Raw genomic sequence first — 13,083 nt, forward strand, 5'->3', positions numbered from 1 at the left:
AATTTAAAAGGCCAAGAGGCAAGACTAACATTTGAAATCACCGACAAATCCCTGGAGTTGTCAATATTATTGAGTATTTTCTGTCACCCTCCTGATGTTCCCCTTTTATTCTGAAATAGCTGTTTCAAGAAGGAGGACAGTATTTTTACAGCTGTGCTCCTGGAGCTTGGCATTCAAGATGGGCATTATCAATGCAGGCCCTAACGCAAGCTGACTAGCCCTAGCAGCAAAGCTGCCCTCGGTGCTGGAAGACAGGGGCCGGTCGGGGTGAGCATCTTTTGTGATGGATGCAGAGACTCTACTGCCAGGAGTGGGCCTGGGGCAGTCAAAGTGTTCAGTACTCCTTCAACATCTACTTTATAAGAGAAAAAGATGCAAAGACAGAAGCCACCAGGATGGGGAGAAGGAATCAATTTAGGAACATCAGAAGCTCATTAAGTACCTCCCTGCAAGTCACTTAATCTCTTTTCCCTCGACGTCCCCCTGGAAATCACCAGTGGTGACACTAAGAGTTAATCACCACAAAGCAAGGTTTATCTTGGTTTTATCCCAGCAAACAGCAGAGTGCCACAGCAGCTGCTCGGCCACAGCTACCTACATTCCGACAGGATGGTTTTGGTTACCAGCAACACCGCCCTCCCAATACAATGTCAGTCCTCCCAAGGCACAGCCAGCAACACCGCAACACGCACCTCCCCTGGGACATCAGACACCCGTACCCTGTGCACAGATGTGCCTTTCCAAGGCTGCCACATGGCTCTGCCCCAAAACCCCCCAGCACTGCCGGTAGCATCAGTCGCTCCCACAGGAGAGGTTGTGTTGTCCTAGTGAAGTGGCCCTGGGCGTGCTCCTGCTATACACTGCACCCTACAGCCTTTGCATCCCTCTCAGATGCTCTGCAAACCTTGGCTTACTCCCGGCCGTGAAGCCAAACACTGCTGATGGATCAGCCAACAGGGAGAAACATTCAGTATTTTATCCATCGGGATACGGACACCGTTCAGTACCATGCATGCTCACTTCAGGTTGCTGCTCATGCCAACATGGTTGTCAATCAGCATAGTTCCACCTCTCACAGTTATGACCCCAAAACTCGTATTTCTGCTAACGTTAAAACAGGCTTTGAATGTTTTAATATCCATACTAGGAGAGGGCAGGACTTGCCATGGCAGGGCAGGCAGCATCCTCGGCAGCACTGCTGCAGAAGCATCCAGTACTCCTGAGCACTCAAAGGTTGTCCTGCCCCTGCTGTGATCTGTTTAAGGCCTCAGCACACTAACCAAGGTAATAAAACAAACACACGCAGACCAGGGGAAAGGCTGGAAGATGAGAATCCAGAGGGGATGAAAAGGAAAAAAGAAAGAAAGAAAAGAAAAGAAAAGAAAAGAAAAGGATAAAGATGAACTAGTCATCACACAGGAAAGCACATTTACAGAACAGGAACGTAACAACTACTCTTCAGCATGTACTTGTCAAAAAGCAACTTTTTTTTCTGGGATATGTCCACAGAGCAAATGCTTTAGTTTCCCAACCCTCATGCACTGCACACTGCTTTTAAGATTTGCACTGCAAGCAGCGCACAACCAGTTTCTATCAGAATTTCCTTCTAACAACTGAGACAAAGGAAAATTCAAACATATTTGACATCTGATCTCAGTCCTGATCTCAGTCCTCTGAAGTCCTGTTCCCCACAAGTGTGACCTTTTAAGAACAGCTTCAGCTTATCAGAAATCCAGATGAGTAATAATGATGACAAACCTATCTATACCAGAGAGTTTTCGGAAGAATTAGTAACTGGTTCTTGCCAGCCAATCATCAATTCCCATTAAGTGCTCACTTGGCTACGATCATCATTACTTATAAGGGTGCCATCAAACTGAAACTGAGTCAGTGTTTTAAAAATTATTTAAGAGCAGTTCTGGACAATAAAGCAGCTCCCAACTCCCCACTGCCAAATTGCATGTTCTTCTTCACAAGAAGGTGATGTTTCCTCCCTCACGTCCAAGAGAAAAGGCACCACTTGCTCCCATAACGGACAATACTAACGAACCATACAAAGGAAATAATGGGTTACTTCACGCATTTGACAGCTTACTACAGTTTTAAAAGATTTGTGAAGTTGAAAACGCGTTTCCTTTATCTCAAATTATTTCATTTTAGGTACTTGCAGCAATTATAGCTAACATTTTTTGGACAGAAGCATGGTTCTTGAATTACGGTGTCCATTTCAAAGCAACACTCAAATTAATCTAGCCAACTTTTCCAGCCCTGAAATCCACAAGATTAAGGTTTGACAAGTTCCAGTTTTGTCTGTAACCAAATTAGAGCTAAATACTCCTGCACTACTGAAGTGGTAGGGAATGAGGTGACCTCCCTTTGAGGAGACAGCTCCTTTCCTCCCCACACAGCCTCCAAGGTAAGAGCTATTCACCCCAGCAAAAGGGCACAGGTGATGTGCTAAGCAAGAGCTTTGGGAACCTTGCATTTGTCACGTTTTACAGCTGGCTTTCAGGAGGGAGCTGCCAGTTGCCAGGAATGCCAGGGGTGCAGCTCCACAGCAGCTGCTCAGGTCCAGCCTTGGCTGTGGCATTCCTGCCTCCTCCCCTGCCTGGGCACTTTGCTCCCTGATCTGGCTGAAATCTAACTGTGGAAAAAAAAGCAGTTAGTGTTCAGCCAGATCAGTCCCCTGAGGCCTCTCACCACAACCCTGGCAGCTCCCTAAGGAGCACAAAGAAGGAGGAAACATACGACCAGGATGGAAAGAAAGATGAGACTGTGGACTTACGACTGGTGTAAACCACTATGGGACCGCACCTTCCAGTTACAATAAAGACAATTTTTTTGACAGCGAAATGAAATGAAGCTGTGAACCCAGTGCTGTTGCCAGGAATTCAATGCATCAAAAGGCTACCCTCACATACGGCCCCTTGGCCATTGCAGTCAGCAAAGAGGCCAAGGACACCACTCCGAGGACATCGAAAAGCACATCAGAAAAAGGAGCTCCCTGCAACATTACAGGATACTGCGTGGCTTGGGGGAGAATGTCCCAAGGTCAGGGACACCCTGTGGTTAACCCTCACAAGGGAGCAGTGCATTCCACCCAGCAAAATCCTGGCTCACAAGGCAAGTTAGGTGCCCATTTACGGTTGGGTTGACTAAAGGCAGCCTTAACAAGTCTCAGCCGAGATTCGGTCTTAAGCCTTTGGCTCTGTAACAACACATCTTAACCACTCCAGGTCCTTGGAGGGATCATTTTCCTAATATTTTCTTGCTGTTTGAGCAAAACAAACATCACATTTTCCTGGGCCCTTATTGGGCCAATGTTTTGGATCCAGCAAACAGTTACTGCAGCTCCACAAAACAGTAATAGTGATAAAACTCCAGGACATTAGTAAATATATGGAAAGTCACAAGGTGTATTTCAAATCTTTGTACTCCAGGTGACCTCCATTCATTCCCCCTCCACTCCCCTTCAAACTACAGCAGCAGCAAACAGGATGTCACATCTGAGCCTCCAAACACAAAATGAAAATAGGCTACATAAAACATAGCAGGGTCTAAAAATAATCAAAGACAAATATCTTAAATTGATATTCTGATTTTTTTTTCTACTGACAAATACAACCTCAGCAAAAGACCTAACTATAGGAAGCATTAAAAGTGACATCAGAACTTTTTCCAGCAGTCGCCTGTACTGGAGCTCCTCAGGAAGCTTTGCTGCAGACCCATACAGCACAAGGAGAAGGAATTTGGTGCAAGGGGCTCATACTCACTGTCTGCAAAGTTTCTTCCTGTCTTCTGCTTTGGCTCTGTCGGTTGATAAAGGAGCGTGTCGAGAGTTTGTAATGATTCAACAAGCAGATGATCACTACCACCATAACAGTTATAACGACAATTATAATGATGATTTGAACAAACTCCAGTTCAGCTAAAACAAAGAAAAAAAGAGGAAAATATGTCAATCACACACAGCATGTTATCCATCAAAGCAATAATCTGAAAAACCCTCAGTATTTCATCAAGATTGATCTGGAATAAGATGTTACTGCTGTCCATTTTGCAAAGTTTTGTGAAGAAAACAGTGTTCCAAAACGTACAAAAATTATTTATTTTTTGGCAGTGCTGATCAATCAGTAGGAGTGGCTGCAGGTCAAAGCCAAGAAACTTCTTGGTGATCCTTCTCTGCAGCTTTCACAGCTAATAAATTCTTCAGCATAAACACCACAGACGAGCCTTTTGGATAATACAACAATTTCACTGGGGGGAAAAAACCCAAACAAAACCACACACAAAACTCACTCTATTCTATAGCCACCTGCAATGCCAATAGAGTCCAGCAGGCTCCATAAGCTTCAAAGCAGAGGCCATGGAGACAGGAATCAGGACATTGTATCTAGTAAACTATCCTTACTTTTTTTAACAGCTAAATAGCACGAAAGCTACCTAAATCAAGTGGAAAACAAACTTTTTTCCTATTGAATCTACACGCAATGTGTTTTTCAATTACTTACTTCTCTCCAACCAGAGTAAAATTAACTTTTCTAGGACATTCCCATTCAGGTAAAAACCTAAAAAGAGATCTGGTACTCTAAAACAAGATATGTTCCACTATGGTTAAAAATGAAACCAGGGCCTTGGCTGTTGCAAGGGATACAGTTACAATAAACTCCATCAGAGCCCATCATCTTATCTGAAGTCCTGCCTATACCACAAATATTAAGTATATTTAGAAATGAGTCACTCTTGCACCCTTTCAGCTATACCGGAGCAGCAAGGATGAGCAACGTAAGGGGAGAAATTGCCCTTTGGAGTTACCCAGCTGCTGATATTTCTGTGGAAACTGCATGGCTCACAGGGGATGCTCTCATCTTGAAAGACAACTCCAGTTAATGGGAGGAGGTCTTTGGTTGCTAGGCTGGTAGAAAAAGCAAAGAAGCATCGCGAGTTGCTCCGTTTCAGCACTTTCCAAAAAATAGCACTACTTTTGGGCGCCAAGACATGAACCTTGAGGAACCGATATTAAATTTCTCTTTTAAAAAGCCAACAAGGAAAGAAAGATAACAAAATATAAAAATAAAAAGACAAAGCAAACATCGAAGAAAACACGCTTTCCCCCTCCGCTTATCTCTTTCATTTGCAGTCATCCTCAGCCTTCTGTGTAACAGCAGAACGCTTATGCAAACACAACACGACTAGGAAGCTGAGCTAGAAAAATGCTGTTCATGCATAAAATCCAAAACGACCTGCAGTGGAGCTAAAGGAAAGCTAAGGCTGTTTCTAAGATCTCTTGCGAACAAAACCTCAGACTACAGGAGCTGCAAGTGCACGGGTGTCCAGTGGAGGCTGGTGCCGAGGTCCAGCTGTTTGTCACAAGTTACCAGCGGGCACGCCGCCATCTAAGTGCTGAGGTTCTGCAATCGTCTCAGTAGGAGCAAATAAACTCATTTAAGGCTAAGGAAAGAGTAAAGGGGAACAATACATCTATCATTTAATTTCTCTTTGCTGTTAAGTACCATCCGCTCATCATTAAGACCACCACCATTTTCAGAAAATGTGATTAGTCAGTGCTTTGCTCTGGTTTTGCTATCAATCCCACATGCAGCAATCTTTTTTTTTTCCCTCTCTTGAGTCATTGGAAGCTAACGATGTCAGCACCAAAAGATCAAAAAGCAGGAAGCACAGAATTAATTCAAAAACAAACACACCAAAACCGTGCTTAAGTAAAAAGTCAGTTTTTCTTGGCTCAGAAGCACAGAATACAGACTTGACACAGTTGACAACTGCTGCAATTCACATTCTGCGGCTACTAAGTATCAAAGGGTTTCTTTACCCAAAACTTTTTTTTTTTGGGTCCATGTAATACTTTAGACTGGAAATTGAGAGACCGTTGCTAAAGGGCAACATGCAAAACAAGCAATGTTGATTTAGGCTTTCCTAGAATGCAAAGATCACTGGAATGACATGTTACTTCTCTATCTGCCAAGGGCAGAGTCTTCTAAATTTATCAAGGCCCCAGCATTTCAGTGGCAGGGGACGGTACCTCTCCTTTAGAAATAAAGGACTGGGGCTGTGAGCATTTCTCTTGTGGGGAATCATTTGGAAATGTTTGACTAAAACATGGCCATACAACTAAAAAAAAATGAAAACCACAGCACACAGGTGTGAGCACACAGGGTTTTCCAAGTCCAGCTTTACATCGCAAAGACGAAAACACAACAAAACACCCCACTGATGTTCAAGAGGATTTTCTCGCTGGAAAGCAGAGGGAAAGGAAAGGGGAAGGCGATTTTCAATCTCTCTTCCTCCTGAGTGGCCCTCCCACTACTCATTGGGTTATTAACAGGAAAAAGCAAAGAGACAAGAACAGCAGCAGCCTCTATTTACCGGCACTGCTCAAGGCAATTTGAACAGTTTCTGGCAGCTGCTGACACGCACTGGGTGACTCCAGCCCCTGCCTCGCCTCCTGCCCCGCTGCCCCACGCGTGCCGGGTGCGAAGGGCCCTCGCCGCTGCAGCGCCGCCTTCCAGACAGGCATCTCCTCCTGCCCCCTTTTCCTATAAATTACCTGGGAAAGAGACTGGGGGGAGCTTCGGGAAGAGAAACGGTACGTTTTTACCTCCCCAAGTCTCTCTGTCACGCTCACATATACCTGTTTCTTCACGCACGGGAAATAATAGTTATAACACATTTTTTCCCAGGAGACTATTTTTCACGGTAAATGCACAACACAAAAAAGGCAACTATATACTGAATGGAAACACCTTCAGGGAAGAGCATAGAAAAAAAAGAAGCAGTTTATAACCCTATCAAGAATCACGCCAGCAGAAGCGTCTGGACCGTCACCCTAAATCCTCCTCCGCAGACAGACCCTGCCAGGCCAGGAGAGCCTCCCCTGCGCCCCGCGGCTCTGCCAGCGAGCGCTCTCCGGGCCGGCTGGGCTGGAAGTTGGGTTTCGCTCCGGGGAACTCGGGGACCGAGCTCGCCGCAGCCCGACCCGTGCGGACACACCGGACGGAGAAGCGGGTACCTCTTTCCAACAACAGGTCTTTTAACCGCGCATCCTTCACCGCTGTCCTGTTAAGCTGCTCACTGGACATGCTCGCCTCCGGCGGACGGGGGGCTCAAGCCGCTCCGCCAGCCCCCCCGGCGGGCACCGCATCACCAGCAGCCCCGGGATCCATCCAGCGAGGGGACACCGTCCTCGGGCTGCCCGCTCAGCCCTACGCGGGGACGGACTGACTGACTGACAGACAGACGGCCTCCTCTCTGTCCGTCCGTCCCTCTCCCCAGCGCGCCGGCAGGGCCCAGCCCCGGCGCTCAGACCGCCGCTACCGACTCCCAGCCGCCGCCGGCAGCGGGCAGTGCGCCGTGGAGCGGCGGCCCGGCGGCGCCGCGGGAGCGGGCAGGCAGGGCCAGCACCGGCCGCTCTCCCCCCGCCGTGCCCCCAGCCGCGCGTGTGCGCGCACGCACGGACGGACACACGGACACGAGAGACGCCTTTGGGCTCCTGACGGCAGGGTCCCGCCGGGCTTTGTCTGGAGCAAAATGAATTAAAAAAAAAAAAAAAAAAAAAAATGATTAAAAAGAAAAATTAACCGGCGAGAGCAAAAACGGAACGGAAAAACCCCACGGCGCCCCGCTCCGCCCCGAGCCCCGCCGCGGGGCCTGGGAGGGCCGGAGGGAGGAAGGTGCGTAGCTTACCCGCGCCGCCGCCCCGCCGCTCTTTAAGCCCGGCCCGGCCCGGCGGGCGCTCGGGGCGCCCCGGCTCTTCCGCCTGCGCCGCCGCCGCCGCCGCCGGCCCCGCCCCCTCGCACGTGCCCGCGCCCCGCCCCGCCCCGCCGTCACGCGCCCGCGGGGGAGCCCGCGCCGCGCGCCCGCCCGCCCGCCCCCGGCGCCGCCGCCAGCTGCCGGCGGCAGCGAGGAGCGAGGAGGCGGGGCGGGGGGGTAAGCCCAGCACCTTCCCGAGTTATCTACCGATCCAGGCTCGCTCCGCTCCGCTCCGGTGACCCCACCTGCAGTGCTGCGGCCAGCCCTGGGGCCCTCGGCACAAGGGGACATGGAGCTGTTGGAGCGGGTCCAGAGGAGGGACACGGAAATGATCCGAGGGCTGGAGCACCTCTCCTACGGGGACAGGCTGAGAGAGTTGGGGTTGTTCAGCCCGGAGAAGAGAAGGCTGCGGGGAGACCTTAGAGCAGCCTTCCAGTACTTAAAGGGGGCCTATAGGAAAGACGGGGACAGACTGTTTAGCAAGGCCTGTTGTGACAGGACAAGGAGCAATGGTTTTAAACTAAGGGAGGGCAGATTTAGACTGGATTTAAGAAATAAATTTTTTACAATGAGGGTGATGAAGCACTGGCACAGGTTGCCCAGAGAGGTAGTGGAGGCCCCATCCCTGGAAACGTTCAAGGTCAGGTTGGATGGGGCTCTGAGCAACCTGATCTAGTTCAAGATGTCCCTGCTCTTGCAGGGGGGCTGGACTAGATGACCTGTAAAGGTCCCTTCCAACCCAAACCATTCTATGATTCTATGACCTGAAAAGGCACCAGCAAGGCAACCTCGGCCGCAGCTTCTCCTCTCCTTCCTGCGCTGCAGGTATGCAACCAGCAAAAGTGACCACAGAAACCCTCACAAGCTGCATGGCTGCAATTTTATTATGCTACGTTTTAGGGAGAGTTAGGGGGGTGAAATATTAGGGAGACGCATCCTGGCACAAAACAATAACCACCAGAAGAAATAACGCCTATAACCTTGAGCGATCCACACGCACAAGTTAAAAGAAAATAGAGGGGGAGGGGAAAGGAAAACACCAGATATTTTGAGATTTGGGCTCCAGTTGCATGTGTGTTTCTTTAGCAAAACCCCCGGCTCCAGCAGCGTCTGCCTTCCCTTTAGCCCCTCTGCCTGCCCCGGCTCTGCCGCTGAGCCAGCCGTTCTGGCTCGGCTGTTTTTCAGGCAGCTCAGTTCCCCATCCCAATCCCAACCCGGATTCACAGTCAAAGCACGGCAACGGAGGACGGTAGCAGGGATGTGAGGGCTGCCCCCGCCACCGCTGCTGCTCCCAGGAGCAGCACAGCCCCACGGGAGTCCCTGCCACGCCAGGAAGCCACGTTAGCGCCGCGTCCCTCGTAAGCACTATGTCCCGCCACTCCCGGGATGTTCCTCCTATACCTGCTTCACCAGCACGGCCAAGCCCTCCTCCCGTTCCTAGTTACTTCTCTGGATTATGGTAGCATCCCAAAGCACCGGGTAAGATCAGTGCGCGTCTACGTCAGCAGGAAAAGAGAGTTCACCCTCTGGTCCTCAGCCAGGTCTGGGGAGCTGCGGAAGGCAGAGGAGCTGGGCCACAACGCTGGCAAGGCTCCGTGTCCCGCTTCCAGCAGGCTGGCTAGCTCAGCACAGCCCCACACCAGTACTGCTCCCTCTCACAGCACGGCCACAATGGTCCAAGCCCCCAGGACGTGCTCTGGGGCCGACCATGGACATAGACCCGCTGCTCCCCACGCCTTTCAGATCTGCAAACCCTGTGGACCAGTCTCAAAAAAAAAGACCCCTTGACTCAAAGTCAAGGAGCAAAAGCCAGGAGGGGAAAGAGGCTGAGAGGAGTGAGCCAGCTTGCAGTCACCCATCAGGCTTGCACTAGGAAGAGTCAGGGGGTTTAAAATATTAGGGAGACACATCCTGAGATATATATCCACCACACACAGCAGGGCACTCTCGTTTGGTTACAGGCTCTCCCCACTGTCTGGATTTATTAAACCGTTGTTGACGTTTAGCTCAATACTGCAAGGTCTAAAGCCCCAATCCAAACAGTACAGCCAAGCTGGGGGACAGTGATTGTGGACTGTAAATAAATATCCTTTGAGAGTTCCTAGAAGAGCAGAATTATTTTAAATTACATGTCAATGGAATGCTTTTGTGCACGGGGAGTATTAACTGACTACAGCACCGTTACCAGCAGAGGGAAATAATTCAGTACAGATAGCAGATGTGGAGCACCTTCAAAACTACAATCTTATCACCCCTAGACTACTTTGAAAATAATTAATTCAACAGACCAGCCTTTTAAACATGGCTGTTGTATGGGCACAACCCACTTCATGTGTACAGAGTTGCTGCTGAGGCTGATTATCTTCCTGTTGCAAATTCTCCATTGTCAAGGACTGAAGTGTAAAACAAAGTTTCTGAGCCAAAGGTTGATCCATATATATCATTCCCAAACCTCATGTTTAAAATGAGAAGTTGGTTTCACATAAGCATAAAGACTATAAGCAGAAAACAAAATAAAATTAATATATTAGTATTAATGCTGCTCCTTTACTTTGGTGTCCTACAATGGAAGCTTGGATGTTTAGGGTCTTTTCAGTTCCTGAAGGACGTTAACTTACAGCATAAAACAATTGCTTTGGCAAGACTGGGGATTCAGCGCATAGAGAGACTGATACTTTAGATGCCTTACTCCATCTCTAGCCCACTACTTCCCTACCCACCAAAATTTGCTTAATATTATTGTACAAGTGCAGGCACAATGACTGCAGAATGGTTACAGACTGCTGTATCCATAAGCAACGCACCTAATAAGCATCCTCAAGAACATCCTCAGAACAGTATTTGGCTCATTACCTATTTATTAAGAATTTATCGTCAAGTTTTTAATGTGAATCAAGCCCTTTAGGGGCTGAACAACTGCACAGCAAGTGCCAGATAGCCCGTAAAAGCTGCTTTGTCCACACAGACAGGGGACCTGCTTCCTTTCTAAAATTCCCCTCCTGGTAACAGGTTCCACCATGACCTCTGAGCAGGACGGCTGCTCTGGCGACAGGGTTGAAGCTCCCTAAGCAGGCTTTAGCACACCGAGTCCTCCACAAGCCATTACAAGTCTAGCATATTAATGATAAAGCCAAGGGCTAGTTAAACTTGGTAATATTTAGGTGAAATTTTATAAAGGACATGTTTACTGATCTGTCTCCTCAGTTTTGACTGCGAAAACAAAAAACTCATTCTGGAACCCGCAAGAACAAAACCTGATTTTTTGTTTTACTAATAGTAAAGATGTTAATCTCTTAAGCGTAAGAAAACTGCTATGCTTCGGTGACCAGAACTGGACAGATGCTGCTTTCTCAATATGAGTTTTGCATTTCCGCTACTGAGCCCTTGTTTTCTCTGCTTCTCTAAAGACATTACTGACTGTGGGCAGGCTCTTGGCCAGCCCTTACTCTGAAGCGTAAGAGAAAAACCACAGTCTTGAAACTGGAAAATAAGGGGGTGTTTCCTCCTGCCTGCAGTCAGCCCCTTGGGGTCACTCACCTGGGGAACCTGGACACCGGGGGAGCGTGCGGAAGTGCTTCCCCCCCCGCGCTGTGATACAGCTCAGAGCCACACGCGTAACTTCAGCCCAGAAAACCATCTGAGACGGGCACAAATCTACAACCATTAACACTTCATGCAGGGCCATGCGTCCTTACACGCCTCTTGCAGGCAGCACCAGGATGGTGCTTCACGGTCAAAGCCATCTTGGGGCGACACGTGCCTGTCGTGGGGGAGCCGTGCTTTCAGCCCCCCAGCCACCCAGGCGGGCAAAAGGGCCCGGACAGCAGCTCTGTGGGTCTTCGGGACTACCTGGGCAATCGCCGCCTGCTGCAGTCCCAGCCCCGTGTCAAGCTAGCGGCCACGGGGGCACGGCGCCGGCTCCTTCCCGCTGCCCACCTTGTGCCGACCCCGGCGCACACGTGGATGGCAACATGGCTGAGGCACAGAGGAGCCAGAGCAGGTCTCTGCTCACAGGGGAAAAAGTCGAATTGCTTGCTGGGTGAACGCTGATGCCCACACAAAAAAAGGAGGCGGGAAATGATCAGTGAGGGACTGACCCACGCCCCCACCTCTCAAACTGCCACCTCCTGGGGTAAATTTTCGCCTTTTTGGTTAAATCTGGAGTTTATAGGTTAAGTTTGTCCGAAAAAGATACTGAGGAATGGCACCACCCCAGGGAAAGGAAAAGTGCTTTTCTCATTGGCAGTGAATTCAGGTACCTTATTTGCCAGCAGGTGCATATCTAGATGTATTATGTCGTTGTGTTTGATGTGATGAGGTGCAAGGAACAAGCAGACAGAAGCAGTGTGGAGAGACTAGCGACACAACCCAAAAGAAGCAAGTTTGGTGGAGGGATTTAACGCAGAAGAGGACAGTGTTTAAGGCCTCTAAATTAACTCCCTGTTAAAGCTCTTCTTTACTGTGCATTAATAGGAAGGATTGTGAAATTGATTTCTCTCTCTCTTCTTTTTTTTTTTAAATCACCCTCTGCAATCTTCAGTTAAAGAGCTCCCTCCAAATCTTGTTTCCTAGAAAAACAAAGCAGTCCTTCACATGCATAGTTAGTTGCACAGCCTGCGTGGTCCATGTGCTGGCCACACGTACGGTGGTTTGTTTTCCTGTGCTGGAAGGCGAGTTCAATCTGGGACACTGAATTATAACATGCCGTTTTAAAAGTAATCACTGTTTCAGACCTGACTAGCCCTAGCTCTGTTTACACTGGCGAGGGAGAAAATCTACTCATGAATTATCCCCGCTGCAGTTCTATTAGTCCTCACATGCCGGCTCGACACAGGCAATTTACAGTCGTCTCCTCCAGCAGGGTTAAATGGTACAGTGAGAATAATACGCTGGCCCTGTTTACCCTGGAGATTACGCTGCTGGTAACTTCAGTGCTCCCCTGCCACTGCTGAAAAACAGGTACAGAATTTCCTACTGCTGATGCATAAGGAATGAGAAACTCGGGGCCAGGAAAGGCAGCTGTAAATCTGAGGGTGATAATCAGCACAGGCTACTCAGACCATGAAAATATCCCTAAAGGGATGAAGCAACCGGGTGGCTGAGAACCAAAATTTCATGCAGGTACCTGTTACGCTGAACACTGTTATACAGTGGCTTCCACTTATTTTAATCATTGACTAATTCAATCCTCCATTTAGTTCTACTAAAAACTCGTGAACAAAATCAGCTGCACTGAAAATACTGCAACCCCTTCCATCCTTCATTTTGATCATATTCCATAGCTTGTGGCGTATTTTGAGCTCAGATCTAATCAGT

At 48.8% G+C, this 13,083-nt stretch overlaps 1 protein-coding gene across 10 annotated transcripts in view; it reads right to left on the bottom strand.

The window, feature by feature from the left end:
• The window catches only part of LDLRAD4 (low density lipoprotein receptor class A domain containing 4), a 293,336-nt gene that overhangs the window by 8,755 nt on the left and 271,498 nt on the right, over positions 1-13,083 (bottom strand). For 7 of the 10 annotated variants that reach the window (XM_075494312.1, XM_075494317.1, XM_075494314.1 and 4 more), the window contains one exon: positions 3,774-3,928. In XM_075494312.1, the coding sequence (XP_075350427.1) occupies positions 3,774-3,928 (155 nt within the window). The other 3 variants (XM_075494319.1, XM_075494318.1, XM_075494321.1) reach the window with 2 other exon arrangements.

Source organism: Mycteria americana, chromosome 2 (assembly GCF_035582795.1).
Source record: "Mycteria americana isolate JAX WOST 10 ecotype Jacksonville Zoo and Gardens chromosome 2, USCA_MyAme_1.0, whole genome shotgun sequence".
Classification (NCBI taxonomy): domain Eukaryota; kingdom Metazoa; phylum Chordata; class Aves; order Ciconiiformes; family Ciconiidae; genus Mycteria; species Mycteria americana.